This window comes from Macadamia integrifolia, chromosome 11, assembly GCF_013358625.1.
Source record: "Macadamia integrifolia cultivar HAES 741 chromosome 11, SCU_Mint_v3, whole genome shotgun sequence".
In the NCBI taxonomy this organism is placed as follows: domain Eukaryota; kingdom Viridiplantae; phylum Streptophyta; class Magnoliopsida; order Proteales; family Proteaceae; genus Macadamia; species Macadamia integrifolia.
In genome coordinates this window covers 123311-141003 of record NC_056567.1, presented here as the reverse complement: position 1 = coordinate 141003, position 17693 = coordinate 123311, and the positions used below count along the sequence as shown (strand labels likewise).

Below are 17693 nucleotides of genomic sequence, written 5' to 3'. Positions count from 1 at the left end.
CCGTTTAGTTCAGTTCAACTTGCTCCCCAGAGGAGGTCATCAGAACCAGGTGGGCTTCATGGCGGCCTTCTTAGCTTACTGCATCTATACGGCCTTAGAGGGAGGTGCCGAGCACTTGTGCTTGCCTTACGTCATCCTCAAGACGATGGAGCACCATACTTTTTACCCCGAGGATGGAGGATTTCCATATGGCAGGATCCTTACCAGGATCTTTGAGTTATTTGGGGTGGACCTGAGTGGTGAGGAGGGAAAGACTCTGGCAGATAAGTTCGACAGGGGAAATCTCTTGAAGATGGGTCTCCACAATCTTATGGATGTACCTCAGAGAGTAGGAGCTCAGAGAGGTAGGGATAGGAGGGCTGCCCCTATGGAGGATGTTCCCATGGAGGAGGAGTCTAGTGAGGAGGATGAGGACTATGTTCCTCAGGATGGGGAGGATGATTTTGTGGATGAGGACATCCTTGAGGAGGTGCCTCAGGAGTCGAGAGGTGCTGATCCTGACTTCACCAGAGCTGCAGGCCCACAGCATAGAGCCCCACCACCTGATAGTGGTGCATATGATTTTGAGGGCATGATGTCCACTATGAGGGCTTTGAAGGATGGGCAAGATCAACTGTTAAGAAGACTGGATGAGAGTGCTTCTAGGGAGGAGCGCATCCTGGAGAGGCAGGCTACTTTGGAGAATTCCTTTCTCAGGCTGGGCCAGGACTTGGATACAACGGCCAATGCCATTTCAGCAGATTTTGGCCGACTTCGGAGGGAGGTACAACTGGTGAACTCGAGGTTCGACTACTACAACCATCGACTCAACGTTAACTCTATACCTCAAGTGAACGTAGTAGTATTGGACGATGACAATGACGATCATCAGTGAGGACTTAGCTCGTCCACACCAGCTTCTCACCTGTTTCCTTTTGTTGATCTTATTGTATATTTTTTTTTCTTCCTTTTCGCATTCTTGTACTTTCTCTGTAACTGGACTTATTTGTGGGATTTTGTTTTGACATTGGTCTGTGTTGAATTTGTATATTTGATAACTTGTGTAGTTTAGTTGTGGTGTCATTGTTAATTTTGATCATTGTTATATATATGGATATGTTGTTTATCAGGTGTTTGTGTGAAAAATTTTGGAAATCTCATTTTGCGCCGTTATGCTGCCGAAATTTCGTCAAACTTGTACTCGATGGGTTATGACACCAATTAATTAACCTTTTATTTTCTCTCACGCATGCCATGAATGCAATATCTAAATGCAACCATTTTTATTCCTTTATTTCTTTGGCTTTTAACTCTTTAAAGTTTTTACATTAACCCAACCCCATTTTCTATTATAAATTCTACGGGGTCTAAACGGTATGCTGTGAGTGGAGTAGAGCATCATGCTCTGATACCACCGTTGTCACACCCCGTTCACACAGAACCGGGCCAATAACCAGGTTAACACCGGTTAACCCAAACCTGCCAGGATCATCTGATACAGTATCCCACCACAACACACATACAACTAAGAAAGTGTTCAACAGTTCAGCGGAATACTTAGTTTACCTGTAAATATTCCCATTGTACTTGATACACAAATTGTAATTACATAGTTAAGTACATGTGGGCCCGCAGGCATGATATTTACACAAAAAGAATACAATTTACATATCAAGTACACAAAAGGAATCATAAAAAATCAGAGTCAGCTCAGCTCGGTATTAGAAGTAGGGCTCAGCTCGGTATCAAAAGGTAGAGCTCAGCCCGGTATCAGAAGGTAAAGCTCAACTCGATATCAAAACAAGGTTCATCTTGGTATCAGGAGGTAGAGCTCAGCTCGGCATCAAAACTACGGTCCCGTAGCACAGCTCTTGCATGAGCAATCCGTGTCGTGCTCTAATTCTTCGGGGACCCACCAATCCTCCTCAGATAACTCAACTATGGGGCCCGCCCCGTGCTCATCAGGTTGATGACCTGTAAAATCATCTAAAAGTGGTGCACACGTGGGATGAGCTCACTAGCTCAGTAAATGAAAAGAAGGACCACACAGCAGTCCACACAACAAATCACAACCATATGCACTATATGCTATGCAATTCAGTTTTTAATCGCATCCACCTAGTCAACATTACTAAGTCTTTGGTTTAGTGCTACTACAACCACACTGCGAGTATACTCCAGGTACGAGCCGCGAACTCCATCCCGCGATACGCCCATAGGGCTGTCAGAGAAGGCCCACCGTGAGTACTCGAAAAAGTAAAACATGCCGACCACCGGCTCTTAACATAAAATAAATGACAGAAATTAAAAGTGTTGACTCCAGCAATTTAAAAGCAATACGATTGGCCCTCTTGAATATACCACCGGGGTTGCTGACTGTCCTAATGACCAGCCGGACGTATGTCTAACCGCCACATTGACCCGACAACCGCGACCACTGCTTCCCCCCAAATGGTAACCCAACACCTCAACCCCTGTTGGAAGGGTCGTAGCACGGGAAGGTGATAATCCTACACCGCATGCTCCTATATGACATAGTACGATTGCATAGTGCCTCCGCGTCCTATTCCACGGGCCACCAATGTACTCATTTCCAAGCCGACTACGGCATCTAGTATATTAATGTAATATGCACAATGATGTCAACATTCATCTCATAAGCACATCATCATTTAATCATTGAGAAAATAATCACAACACATATGACATAAGATAATGTGATGATGGTTAAGCTACATACAATTTGCATGTTGACATGGTTAATCTAGATACAATGGAATGATACACAACAAGCCTTAAAATAAGGCTAAACGCCCTCTCCCCACTTACCTGTAGTGTACAAGGACTCACGCTCGGTACGGGTGAGATCCGGTGCGAGAAGCGTACACTTTGGTGAACCTAACATAAGTGAATGGGGTTAGCATTTCACCATTTTGGGATCAAAATTAACACCATCCAATGACAAAATCATGTTTAGAATCCTAAAAGAAGGTCGCACGTCCATTTTGGGTCTGTTCGGGCGTAAAAATCACATTTGGAGCCTCTCGGGTGGGTCGGACAGCCCACCTGTCAGACCCATCGGTCATGACCGACGGGCAGGTCGGCCCGTCGGTTGGCCCATCGGTTGGGCCCGTCGATTGGGCCTGAGGGTCCTGCTAAGACCGATGGGCAGGTTGGCCCGTTGGTCGGCCTGCCGATTGGACCCGCCGGTTGGGCCTGAGGGTCTGCCCTCTCAGGCGGGCCATTTGGCCCACCGGTCTTGGCGGAAAAATGCAATTTTTTCTCAAACTTTTCCCAACCTTTAGGGAATCATATGGGGCTTTTCCAAACCCATTCTTCACACATTCAAGGTCTCATAAGATGGTTCTAACCTAGATCTAGGTTAGATTTAAGGAATGGAAAGCCATCTTACCTTCTTTGCTCAATAACTCCTTCAAAACCCCAAAATCACTTCAAATCACCAATGCTTCTTCAACCTTGTAAACACTTCTTCAAATCCTTCAAAATCAACACATAGATCATCTATTAAACATTAGATTCATCATCTCAAGGGGGATTTACAAGACCCTAAGAAACCCTACCCAAATCAAGGGTTTTACTTGGGTATGGTGAAAGTTTAAGGAACCTAGCCTTTGCTCACCTCTAAACGTAGATCTAGTGTTGGAGATCACTCTTCCCGCGTCAGAATGGGAAGATCAAGCCTCGACGCCGCTGAAATCCATCTCTTCTTCCTCTTCCTTCTCTTTTCCTCTTCTTTCCCTTCTTTTTTCTCTCCTCTTTACTCTTCTCACCAAACGTTCGAGTGTTATAAATGAGAAAAAGAAAAAAGGAAAACATAAGATAGCTATTTATACCTTTTAAAACATCTTGTAACCTCATGGGTGGGTCACACAAGTGGGTGGATGCATCCACCTGTGACCGCCCACCTGTGACCGCCCACCTGAGGGCTAAAACTTGGCCAACAAGTGGGATTTTGACAGAGTTCGGCCCTCGGCACGAATCTCACTCTTGGCATAAGATGTAATATACGCATGCGCCTTAAGATACGGCTACATACCTGTTTTATCCGTACATGGCCTTATGATCGGTGCATGTACACGGCTTGGATACCCCCATCTCTTCTGGCACTGGCTCGGACTTTTTTGGCCAGTCGGTGTTTAAGGTCACCCTTGCCATCATGGTCCATAAGGAACCCGCCTTAACTCTTTCCGATTCGGGTCCTACATGGTTAAACCGGGTCAACTGTGAAATCAGATCGGGTTTAATAAGTAGGGTATTATATGTTCTCCCACGTTTCACATGGAATTAGATAAATTACAGGGAACAAGAACCTTTGCTTTAAACAAAGCAAAGCATGGGGGAAGAACCAAGAAGACAAAAGCACCTAACATAATAGTTTTTCAATAATTGTTTAGAAACTTAGATTTTTCACAAAGATAAATAAACAACAATCTCCTATTACTTCTTTTCCTCCTTATTAATCATTTCATTAATGAGAAGTCAGTTTTTTTTTTTTTTAATTGAATTCTTATTAGACTAAAATCTTTCCAAATAAATATCATTAATCTCATATCTTTTAGACCCATGCATGTTGACGATGTCTTTTATTAACAATGTAATTACCATATGTCCAATGCATCAATATATAGTTTGTTGGATGTCAACTGTTAGTTTATCAAAATACGTGATACAATCCTATAATGAATAATCTTGAAGGTCAAGTGACGGGTACGAATCTCGTTTTCACATTACTGACAACAATACATACGAGATTCTTACCATATATTTTTTTCCCTACACACATACACAGTGTGTGTACTCACATTTACATATCGGAAAATAGCTTTCGTGGTAATATACAATGTAATGACTATACAAACAGGATGTCCGGTCCTATCCTTGGCTAAGAAAAATTTTGGGTGAAATCCAATAACTTACAAGTTCAATAAATAAATGTCATGCATAAATGAAAATAAACAATTTTATTAATAAACCAAGTTTGATACGCTACTAGCTTGCCTGTGTCTATTCCTAGAAAAAGTAAGTGCCGAAAGACTATGCTACCCCTGTGCGAAAATATGCTTCCGCACTAGTAGGATAGGATTCTCTTGCCCTACAAAAATGATGGGAAAAGTTTTATGAGCCAACGAGGGAGGGTGCACTAGAACTCTCTCTCTCTCTATCTCTCTTTCTCTATTTCCCTCCTCATATGAAATGACCCTACTACCCTTTTATGTTTGTAACTATTTTGTTGCACTCCTCTACACCACTTGTCTAGATAACTTTTTCCATAGGCTCTGGTTGGTTGCAATGGGAATTTAAAAGGAAGGGAAGTGAAATTTTCATATTTAAAAAAAAGAAATGTTTATAATCATTACCCTATATGATTGTATAAGCTACTAATTTTTTCAGCCATATTTAGTAATGATATTTTTACATGTATATTTGATGGGAAAAGGTTGGGTATGCCGCCAATATCAAGTATGCTAGCACCCATTGTGTTTATCTCTCTCTTCACTTTTTATGAAATGACCCTTATATCCTTCCTAAATGATACTTCATCACTTGATCCTATTGGTTAGGGGTGTCAATCGGTCGGTCCGGTTCGATTTCGGTATGGGTTGAGTCGGTTTTGGTGTGGGAAAGCTGAAACTGAAACCAAACCAATAAGGAAATCCCGGTTTTGGTTTGGTTTCGATTTCGGTGCGGTTTGGTTTCGATTTGCCTTCGGTTTCTTAAATGAATTTGCAACCTGGTTGGTTTTGGTTTTTGGTCTAGTTTGGATTCGACTTTCCATACAAATGTATACAAAACTATACAAATTTTGATTTTTTTAATGAATTTTGGAGTGTTTCGGTTTCTTACCGGTTTGGTTTCAGTTTCGGTCCTGGTTTTGAGCCGGTTTTGGTTTGGTTTCGGGTTCATCCGATTTTCGGTGTGGTTCGGTTTGGTTTTGGGGTTGCAATACTCCAAACTGAACCGAACCAATAAGGCTTCGGTTCGATTCAGTCCTTGTTGTTATCGGTTTGGTCCGACCGGTTTTACCGGTTCGATTTAGGAATTGACACCCCTACTATTGGTGCTATCCGCTAGCATACTTGATATTGGCAGCATACCTATCCCTCTCCCATTTTTTATTTTTACATATTATTATTATGTCTAAGGCTATGTTTGGTTGTAAAGATAATCAAGGGGAAGAGAAGTGAAATTTTCACGCTTAAAAAAGAAATATATGTAATCATTACCCATGTGACTTTAACATTATCTTAAACTCATTTTATATTTGGTTCTAAAATGTCACTTTATTTTACATCCAAACATTTGCTATAATATGTAAAATAAAGATTACATGTAAAACATATCATTACTAAATACGGTTAAAAAAATTAAGTAGTTTATACAATCATATGGGATAATGATTATAAACATTTATTTTTAAAGTATGAAAATTTTACTTCCCTTCCCTTTAAATTCCCATTGCAATCAAACAGAGCCAAATGGTTTTGGATGCAAAGTAAAGTGAAATTTTATAACCAAATATGGAATGATTTGAAATTAATGTTAAAATCACATGAGTAATAAATATATATATATATATATATATATTTTAAGTATTAAAATTTCACTTTTCTCCTCTTTAATTCTCCTTACAGCCAAACATAATATTATTCATCACGGTACTCATAAAAACGGAGGGAAAAAAGAAGAAGCAAGTCACTGGGGATTTTAAAAAGAATTTACAGTTTTCTTTTTGTTAAAATAATTTTCAGGTTTTAAGCTCATTAGTTGGCCCAATTTTTGGCCCTTCGTTTACAGGTCCAAGTCCAATCAAAAGCACGCTGGGCCTGGTTGTCGGTTCGGGCCATGGGGCTGCAACATCCCCATTCACTGCTTTACATATAGAGGAGGGCTGCGAGGACATTCCGTCTCCCTCCAAATTGCGTCTTCATTTCGTTTTCGTCTATTTGTCTTCCCTCACTTCCCTAGTGTCTATCCATAACATCCTAAGAAGTAAGAACCCTCTCGCTCTCTTTCCAACGATTCGATCTTTTATTCCTTGTGGTTTGGTTTCTCCATTTGCTGCCTTAACCCAAACCCTGATTGGGTAGTTAGGGCACGCGATGCCGCTATTCCTCCCGGACGAGGAGTTTCAGTTGTGTTCCCACGATGCCTCTCTGGTGGCCGAGAAGGCTGATGCTTTCATCAGAGACCTTCAACGCCAACTCGAGACTGTAAAAGCTCAGGCCGATGCCTCTGCCATAACTGCCGAGCAGACCTGTGCGCTCCTTGAGCAGAAATACATTACCCTATCGGCTGAGTTCGGCAAGTTAGAGTCCCAAAATGCGCAACTCAACGCCGCTCTCGAACAACGACTCGCAGAGCTCGCCGAAGTTCAGGCCGAGACGCACCAGCTGCATATCAAAGCCGTAAGGAACTTTTTATATTTTCGGTTTATCACCACCCCCCCCCCCCCCAAAAAAAATAATCTGTCTTTTTTTCTTTTTTCCTTTTCTCTTCATTGATAATCCTTGATGCATTTATTAAAGATTGCTAAAGATGGAGAGATCGAACGTCTGTCGACTGAAGTTTCTGAGCTTCATAAGTCCAAGCGACAGTTACTCGAATTATTGGAACAGAAGGACATAGAGATTGGTGAGAAGAACGCTACCATTAAGAGCTACCTGGACAAGATTGTAAGTCATCGCTGTTTTTCTTTCTGATCAGTGTTTACTTCTTTGTTCCTACCCTGTATTCGATGTGCGTTTTGTTCTTATTTCTGACAATTATAGGAGCGTCAATATATGCACATAAACAATTGGCTTCTTTTGTTCAGTTTCTTTTCTAAATTAGTTGTTTAGAGTATTAAGCTTGCTTAAATTTTTGTCTCTTGAAAAAGATTAGATCCTTCATTTGATGCACATAATATGTAAACTCTCTTAACATTTCTCCCCTAGGGAACACATAGGAAATCCTAGTGCCCTCACCGCATATAAACTTACTAATAATAGAGGAAATAGATGTGCAGGTAGGATATGGATTCAGCAAATATACACAATTCACCATCCAAAACAAAGAGTCTTGTCTCCTCTTCTGACACGTGGGTAATCACCATCCACCGGACACCTGCACGTAGCCCTCTGTAAGCTTTGGGACCTCTTTGATATCGTCAATCCATGGTTTAAAGTATCGGTGCGCATCGTACCGCATCGGTTGATATGTATTGGTATCGATCGGCAATGATACGATACTGACCAATAGGATACATGTATTTACAAATATTTCTATGTATCAAAGTGTGTTGTATGATACGGTACAATACGCTCCGATACTCTCGATATATACAATTGAGCCCCAACAATTGAATTACATGCGTATTAGTTTGAATTGAACTGTATCGAATTGATACTGATTGATACACAACCGATACTCACCGATATGTATCTATAGAACCCATTTCAATTTAGAAACAAAGATTGTTCTTCTCGCTGGCAATACTTAAGTTTTCAAAATTTGAAGCACAATTGCACTTTTACCCAATAGATTTCACTGTCTTGATTTACCATTCTTTCATATCATCCTTGTCATGAATTATGGCATCCTCATGTTGATCATTTCCTCCAATTTACATCTACAGAGTCCTTGCATCTATATAAGTGTCTTCTGTTTGATTTCTCCATTCCATTTAATTCGTAATTTCTATAAGAATCATCATAACAAGTAGTGTTATCATTCTATTTATTGTCGTTTGTGCTTGTGACAAGCCAAGTGTGTTGATCTTTCCACAAAATTGAATGTTGTATCCCATGTCATGATTGCTCAAGTTACTGCCATCCCTTTTGTAGTTTTCTAGTAGTATTTTTTTTAAAAAAAGCTAGATGGCAAGATTAAACAATTAAGTTTGTTTTTACTTCTTTTTTTGCTATGTTTGAGTAGATTTAGGTAAAACAAACTAAAACATTGCATCAAACATGAATTATTGCATCATTTTGTTCATATATTTTAAAATATCTTAGAAAGTCGACAATTGTACATTACTACATGTATGAAACTTCATCCTTTTGAACAATTTCAATTGAATACACTTCTCTCAGTACGGTATCTCCATTTTAGTGTTTATGCATGGTACATGTTATATATAGCTTTTTTGTATGCAAAAGTCTATAAAGATGTGATTCCTGTCCCTTTATGTGCGTATCTTTAGCATATCTTTCCGTATCTCCGGTATGATACCATCCGATACGTATCGTAAATTTAGCCAACCGATACGGCGACCGATACCGATACTTTAATCATTGGTCACCCCCACCCCCAACCAAGAAGATAAATAATAAGTAGATAGATGAAAACTACCAACAAGCTTCTAGAATTGACCTATTTCATTCCTACCAGAGCATATTGAAACCAACAACTGAACCATAATCTAACCTCACTCTAATATTCTACCAAAAAAAAAAAAAAACCTCACTCTAATAAATTCATTAGACAAATTTCTATGATTTTTTTTGGATATCGAAACGAACTGGAGTCACTTACAAAGACCAAGGTGTGTCTTAAGGCACTTGTTTTTTGAGTCAACTTCATATGTTCTCATCTTAAGTTAACTGGGTTCATAATCCTGTTTATGGTTTTGCTTGTAAGCAGCAGTCATTTATTTAAGTTTATTTGTTGAATATTTGTAGTTGAGTGCCCCTACTAGTGTCTCATTAAAATGTAAAATATCATATAAAAACTGCTTCAATTGTTTATTTGGAAATGGAATTGCGTCATCTGCTATGCCCATGTGATCAACCTGGCTTTGACTACTGGTTTGGGTTCAAATTTGTTGGATTGAATCCCTCATAGAGTTTAATGGTATGATAATTTCATTAATTTTATTTAGATAAAATGGATTTCAGCCACATTCTTGTATATCCAATTTCTACTGTTAATCTTTAATTGGATTCTGAAGTTGCATTGGTTTCAAAATTCCTATGATTTGAAAGGTCAAATTCATTAGTTTTTATCATCTTATAAGTGATTTTGTTTTGAGGTGTAGTTTGCTTATGGAAAATTTCACATGTTTCTGCTCTGTGTTGGAGCTTCTCGATTAGTTTTACTGAAGTAAATTTCAGTTTGGCAGTCTGTTTCTGTTTCTGTGTTTTTACATATTTATGCTTTGAAAGTTTCTCTGTTTCTGTGTGTGTGTGTGTGTGTTTCTGTGTTTTTACATATTTGTGTTTTGAAAATTCAGTAGTAATTGCTTGTGGGTGTTGCGAAACGATGACGGCTGCTCTATTCGGCCAATCATCCCAGTTTTCTTGACCTAATCCTACATCATGGCTACCTTTAATACCATAAACCAAAGGCATATTCAGATATTTGACGGAGATCATTGGTTTGAAGTCTAACATGGTTAGCAGTTTTTTTTTTTAGTTGTAGAATGACTTGTTGGCCAACTTCTTGTTGACTGATTGACGCTTTAACTTCACTTTACAACTAGAAGACGTAAGACATCAGATTTCACTGGTTGTTGACTAATGTTCTATTTGATTGACTAGTTGTTGACTACTTTCCAAAATCAGGAGGGGCAGGAATTCTTCATTGAGTTTAAATTATTATTATTATTATTATTTTATTTTTAAATTAAATTAAAAAATTTTAAAGTAACAATTTATTTTATTTCATTTTTGGATGAATCTATATATTAACCAATGCAAAAAGAAGAATACACAACCCTAGAGGGGAAGAGAACGAGGGAGAAGAAGGAGGCCGATGGGAAGCCAGAAACAAACCAACAAGGTGTGGTGTGGGAGAGGGGGGGAGGAGAAGAGAGGAGGGGAGACCCCAGGAGACAATAATAACCCTGGCCCTTAGGCAATCTTTAACACAATGAAGGGTGGGGGAGCAATTTGAGCTTCGAGCTAACATAAAAAAAGATGGCATTTCTAAATCATCTCCAAGGAGCGAGAGTTGGAAGTTCATCAAGATATGGTTGATGGTGGCGCAAAAAGAAAGTTTTTCCGCTATATCACAAATAGAAGAACCGGCAAAAGTCATGTCAACCTAGATCCATTCCCTATGAAGACCAAGGGTATGTCTCCGACTGGGCCAACAATTTTGAAAACTATTTTCCAAATAGAGGAGGCGAAAAGCCAACTAAAGGAGATGATTGGAGTCTTTAATTCCTTTACAACAAAGACAGCAGGAAGGAGGGACCGCAATGTTCCTAGAGAGGAAGAATGCTTGGGTGGGGAGGCAGTAGGAAAGGGCTCTCCAGGTCGTGAAGCTGTGGAGAGGGATATGACCAAGCAACCAGACAATTCTATGCCAAGGGGCAATGATGCGCATTTTAAAACTCGGAATCGGATTGCTTATGGGTCCACTAAAGTTTGCAATCACTAAATATTTGAAAATAATGACATTTTGGTAAATAGATCAAAGGTAGCAAAGGAAAGTGGCAATTTGGTAAATAACCAGAATTGCAAAGGGGTGTGATGAGAGGTGAAAGTGGTTCGGGACGCATGGGTCTTTTCTAATTTCAGTGTGGGACAATGCTGGAAAAAATTATGAGGTAAGGGTCCAAACATAATTAGAATAAAGAGAGGGATATTTATGGGATGTTAGAATAAAACTAAAATAAACTCACTTTTGAGGTTGTCTTCAACCTCGCGACAGCCAAGGGAGTCACGTTGAACTCCAAAAAGTGGAAATCAAGCTTCAGCCTTTGGAATCTTTCAACAGCTCTGAAATTCTAGATCTACTGTTGCCTAAGCCTGCTGGATCAATCCAAACCAGTACAGCTCAAGGATTCAAGCAATACTTCGAATATAGGGTTCTGAAACTTGGAATCAGCGGTAGTTGCAGGTATGGTCTGCAACTGAGTTCATCTCTTGTGATTACTGGGTGCTTTGGAGGGCAATGCCCAAGGATATGGGTTGCAGGCAGTAGCTTCACCTTCGGCCGCAACCACAAGACGAATGAAACCCTATTGAAGGAGATCGAACCTCCTTTCTTGGCTGCAAGTGTCGCCTGGAACAGAAACAGGGAAGAATGGAAACAGGAAGGCAAGGAAGAAAGAAAGGAAGGGGAAAGAAGAGAAGAAGATCAGGGGAGCAAGGGGTATGCGCTGACAGCCATGGTTTCCAAACCAAAAACTATTCAATCAATTTTCTCTTCCAAAATCTGTCAACAATGGACTACACAACTGCATATAAAGACTAAAAAGCTGACCTTCCTAATCTGAAATAGAATTAAACTTGCATCTAAATTGAAAGATAGAAATAAAATCTCACTCTGATAAGAATACTACCAAACTAAGTTCGAACCCTAAAAAGGAAGGAAAGAAAGAAAGGAATCTGATCAAAAGATATTCCTAAACTCAACGCCCAACTGCATCATGCAAAAGGATTGTGGGAGCGGATGAAGTTTCAAGTTGAGGAGGAGCCGAAGATGCCAAAAGGTGAGGGGAACTAGATGACTCTATCTCCCCTTCCTTTGTGACCAAGGGGGATTGTTTGGGAGGGGGACCAAATACCATTGGAAATAATAGAGGCAACAAGGGGGTTTCTATAATTAGGAATGCCAGAGGAATATACGTTTTTGGAACTCACAACTAAAAGGAGGACCCCAGAGGGATGTCAGTTGTCTAGCCAGAGTAGTGGAGAGGCCATCAAAGATAGAAGATTGAGTGGCAATCAGTGCCAGAGGGCAAAGCTTTAGGATATTGCTCCAGACCAGGGAAGAGTCAGAGTGGAGGGGGATGGTCTAGAGGGAGTCTTTTCGAAGAAGGGTGCAGACCCAATAAACCCAAATGTTGTTGTGCTTGGAAATAATTTTCCAAATGAGTTTTAAAGGTACTAACAGGATTGGCGTCTTGAATTTTCCTGATGCCAAGGCCACCTTCAGATTTGGGGGTACAGACAGAGGACCAATTGATGGGATTGAGGAATCTAGCCGAGTCAACTCCTTATAGAGGCAGGAATATGAGAAAGGTTCAACAACCTCGACGGTGGAAAGAGGAAGCTGAAACACTCCAGACGAATAGGTATAGTAGGATTGGAGAACGGATCTATGAGCTCATGGTGACCAACATAAGAAAGAAGCTTGTCTTTCCAGAGCTGAAGCCTTTTGCGGATGAGGTCAAGCATAGGGGTGCAATGATGGGCAGTAAGCCCGACAAAGATGAGAGGGTGACCAAGATATTTGATATGGAGGGAGTCAAGAGAAAACCCAGAAAGGTGAAGGGGGGAAGCTTTGGTGGCTTCAGAGACTTCAGCAAGAAAGATATGGGATTTGAGGAGATTGATGTGGAGGCCCGATAGGGATTCTGAGAGGCGAAGAGAAGAAATGCTGGATTGCTTTCAAGTAAATCATGAGATCATTAACATAGGTTAGGTGGATGAGATTGATAGCTTTATATTTATGGGGAGAGGAGATAAGGTGAAGAAACGTGGATGACTGAATGGATCTAGAGAGGACTTCCAAAGCGATGGAGAAGAGGAAGGGAGGATAGGGGACAGCCTTGGGGAGTACCAAACTACCAATTGAAGAAGGGAAGAACCTCGCGGAGCTCCCATTAACACGAACAGAGGAACGAGGAGCAGAGCTGCATGTATGGATCCTATTGATGAAGATTTTTTTTTTTGGGGGGGGGGTGGAGGACATGGAGTGAAGGACATTAGAGATGAAGTTCCATCTAATAGAATTTATTGTTTTAGAAAGATGCAGTCCAAGCTACTTATACAACAAAAACATTAGAATAATGTGCAAAGTCTAGAGCCCATACAATCCTCAGGGGACAGGGCTGTAAAAATGAAAGTAAATTCCTATTCACAATCGAATATTATCTCCAAAACATAATCTTGGGTGTACAATTAACTATTGGAAGAAAACAAGTACCAAACCTTGTATTATTCCTATTATGCTTTTGGATTTGGCCATAGCTTCGAGCAGGCAAGAAAGATTAAGAAAAAGTAGCTAGCTTATGATCTGCCGTACTTTCCGCTGCTTCACTCGAATCCCTAAGAGTGATTTAGAGAGATGAAATGTTCAAGGAAGCTGCTTCAGCGGGTGACCTTTGAAAGATTAAGTACAACGAGGGTGATCGAAATGTCAATTCGCAGAGTGGAAGATTGATGAATCCAAAATCACGTAATGATTGAAGAAATCGAATTCTATTTCTTGATGGAAAAGTTGTAGTGGAAATAACAAAAATACCCAGCAAACTCTATACCGAAGAAATACTTATTAAAAAAAAAAAACAATGGCAAAACAATTTTGGTGTTTCCTAATTTAATATTGTGGATCCTAAAGCGCAAACGAAGGGTTGTTATCCCTCAGGTTAATTCCTGACTTGTCATGTTTAGAAAAAAAAGACTCACACCATGCTACCAACATGTGTAATTGAGGACTGTGTGGTGTTTTGGTCAGTAAGCTGCCCTTGAGATAGGACATGCTACTATGCGTGCAATTTCATATTTCAAGTGTTTTTGGGAAAGTTATCTTGATTTGCACTTTCATAGCCACATTTTACTGCAAACTTCCATTGATATTCCCTAGGCTATAACTGAACGTTCTATGTTACATTGACACTTCACTCTCACTTGAATTGATTATTTAGTAGATGCTCGATGTCTATTTCTGAGATTCAAATAATATTTTCTGATTTGTTGTTTTGGCATTTTTGAAGGTTAACATGACAGGAAATGCTTCACAGAAAGAGGCCCAGTTGCGTGATAGTGAAGCAGAATTGGCACGTTGTCGTGCTGCATGTGATCGTCTTTCACAGGTATATGGGGCATTTCTATTTTCAGCATCTGTATCTTTTTTGTATTTCTTATATGCTGACATTTCTTAAATTGCTTTGTTGTGCTAAATGCATTTTTTTTAACAAATGATTTGTGTTACATTTTATGTTTTTTTTTTTCTGATGACCTGTTGGCTGGTATTTTCTCTGGTAAGAATAGCTAGGAATAGATAAAGCTGATTCATGCACCACCACCCATAGAATCAAGAAAGAGCTCTCGGTCTGTCAATCCTTACTATGTCTGGACCTGGTAAGTTTCCCCGTGTTGAGTCAAATTAAGCCGCAGGCTCCACTCCTGGTGGTGCCCTTCCGTCAATTCCTTTAAGCCTGTGACTAATTTGTAGTGGTGCGTCAGGTTAACAGCCGACACTTATTATAATTAGCCATAACTTGCCAATCTTTTTGCATGGATCCTTGCGCTCGTCCTTGTTTGGAATCTTCATGTAGCTGACCCCATTAAGTTGGGATAAGGTTTTGGAGGATGTTGTTGTTGTTGTAGATAAAGCTTATTCACGATGTTGATTTAAATTTTCATGTTATTATAACCGACTGGTCCGACTCTTCCACTTTCTTGTTGGTTTGGCACAATGAAGTAGGTTAAAAGTGTAGAGTTATGGTATCTACTTGTTCTTTACAATGCTTACATCTTTACATTCATTCAGGTAGCTATATTAAACATTCAAAGTTCACTCATACATACAGAACCCTTGAATGCATACATGCTGTTGATATCTGAACCTATTCTTGAAACATCTTGAGCTTTGCCTTAAATATCTGAACAAGTTATTTATGCATAGAAACATACATACCTATCTGACCTTGGTTGTCATGCTCCACATGGTTGGACCTCATACCCTGTACTGAGTTGCAGGTCAGTTGGTAAAAAAAAGACATACAAGGTGTCTTTAAGAGTTTCACAGTCTGCACGACAGGCACAACTGCACAAGAAAGAACTCCATATATTTCTGCATTGTGCAGTGTATTAACATATGATTCTCTGGTTCTTCATCCTCATGTATAAAACAGCTATTGGAGCCTGGTATATGAAGGTTTTAGCATATCTTAAACCTTTTAGGTTGTAGGGAGGGGGAAGATATGCAGGAGGGTAACAGCCTAATCCTTATATGTGCTGAAATATCTAGGGACTTTGTTGATGAATTGGTACTTGCAGAGAATGTAAAAGACAGTGGTGACAGATAAACAGAATAAAAATATTTGGAATAGAAGAGCAGGACCAAGCATTAGATCAGACTTAATGGGAAATAGAAAACAGGGAAAAATAGGGTATCGAGTTTCAGACTTAATAGGAAATAATAAAACAGGGCTAAATAGGGTCGTGTGGTCTGAGATCCAGAACCAAAAAACTCAAATCAATTTCTCTGTAAGAACTTTTCTTTCAGTTAAACACTGGCAATTGATCTTTTTCAGATGATCTTAGGAGTGCAAATTGCTCTGATATTCGAATTATCAGAATACAAAGTATTTAGAAATTCCAGATCCGTTTCATGTGATCGTATTCGGAATATTATAGTAACGGAAACTTAGAAATAGGAATGCCATCTGATTTCTGATCACAGAACTAACAGGTATTAAAAGAACAGATCAACAAAATGGGGTTAGAAAAAAGAGTAACATGTGGATGACCTAAGCATTGAGGAACTGTCCTATGAAGATGATTTCTCTACTGTGATTGCCAGAGTTTGGAGTGTAGGAATCCACCTGCTAACCTAGGGAATCCATCCTAGAAGAACCTAAGAAATCCACATTAGGGTTGAGGCTTCCACCTCAGAACTTCCGAAAATCCATCTAGGAACACCATGGATCAACATGACAAAGCAAAGAAGATAATCTCAAATTTTTTTTCGTCAAATTGGTATGTCCTGTATCAAGGTACATAAGATTTACAGAATCATAGTTGTTACGGTGTCAAGTCAAAGCAAGGCATTGCAGGTGATGCAGATCGAGCCTGCAAAAGAAGGGGGGTGCTGGTTCCATCAAACCAGAGCTGCCAGCCCCAATGTTGGCCCATCAAGCCAACCCAAAACAAAATTTACTGTTCATGTGAACGGTAATGTGGTCCCTTTTTTGTGTTAGCAAGTAGCCAAAGTCAGATTTAGTCTTCTAGAATTGTCCTTTATTGTTTATGTTAGTTTCTTAGAGTACATGCCAGGAGTTGGTTACTAAAAGCCATGAGTTTCGTTTTTTTGGTTTTATTTCTAATTTGTGAGGCTCTGCCTATAGCCTATTTAAGAGGGACCATTGTAATCATTAAGTTAATGAAGCATGAAGTTTATTTTGAAATGGCTTACTGCTGTTTTGCTGTGGGATACAGTTGGGTGAGAGGCCCTTGCTTGAGGGGTGAGATGCTCGAAACCTAACCTTTTTCTTCCCCCATCTCAACCCTCCCTCGGTTGATCTTTTCTTTTCTTCTTTTCTGTTTTAGCCTTGTGAGAGAGTTTTGAGAGTTATTTGAATACCTGATGTTCAGCATGAAGCTGCTACTGAGAATATCCATAAAGTTTCTTTTTTCATTCCTCGAGCATAACTTCCCAACCAGCAATTAATTGAGGTTCATATTCTGGGAATCTCTATAAAGTTGTCCCCTTCTCAACCCTCCATCGGTTGATCTTTTCTTCTTTCTTATTTTCTGTTTTATCTTTTGTGAGAGAGTGTCTGAGAGTTATTTGAAGACCTGAAGTTTAGCTTCAACCTACTACTGAGAATATCTATAAAGTCTCCTATTTTATTCTTCGAGCATAACTTTCCAACCAGCAATTAGTTGAGGCTCATCTTTTGAAGGTTACTTGTACATCATACAAAGGTTCTTCTTTCCAATTTTGAGGATCGTCCGATGTTAGGAACCCTAGTTTCTAAAGAGTGGTAATAAATTTCCTAATTCATGTTAATATAATTTAACTTTTAATTCAAC

General features: G+C 39.7%; 1 protein-coding gene across 1 annotated transcript in view; it reads left to right on the top strand.

The window, feature by feature from the left end:
- The first annotated feature begins 6907 nt into the window (after positions 1-6907).
- Positions 6908-17693, top strand: part of LOC122093720 (nuclear-pore anchor) — a 93775-nt gene continuing 82989 nt past the window's right edge. The window contains exons 1-3 of the mRNA XM_042664165.1: positions 6908-7406; positions 7527-7673; positions 14648-14746. Of these exons, the coding sequence (XP_042520099.1) occupies positions 7101-7406; positions 7527-7673; positions 14648-14746 (552 nt within the window). The 5' untranslated portion in view covers positions 6908-7100. The remainder of the gene's footprint in view (positions 7407-7526; positions 7674-14647; positions 14747-17693) is intronic.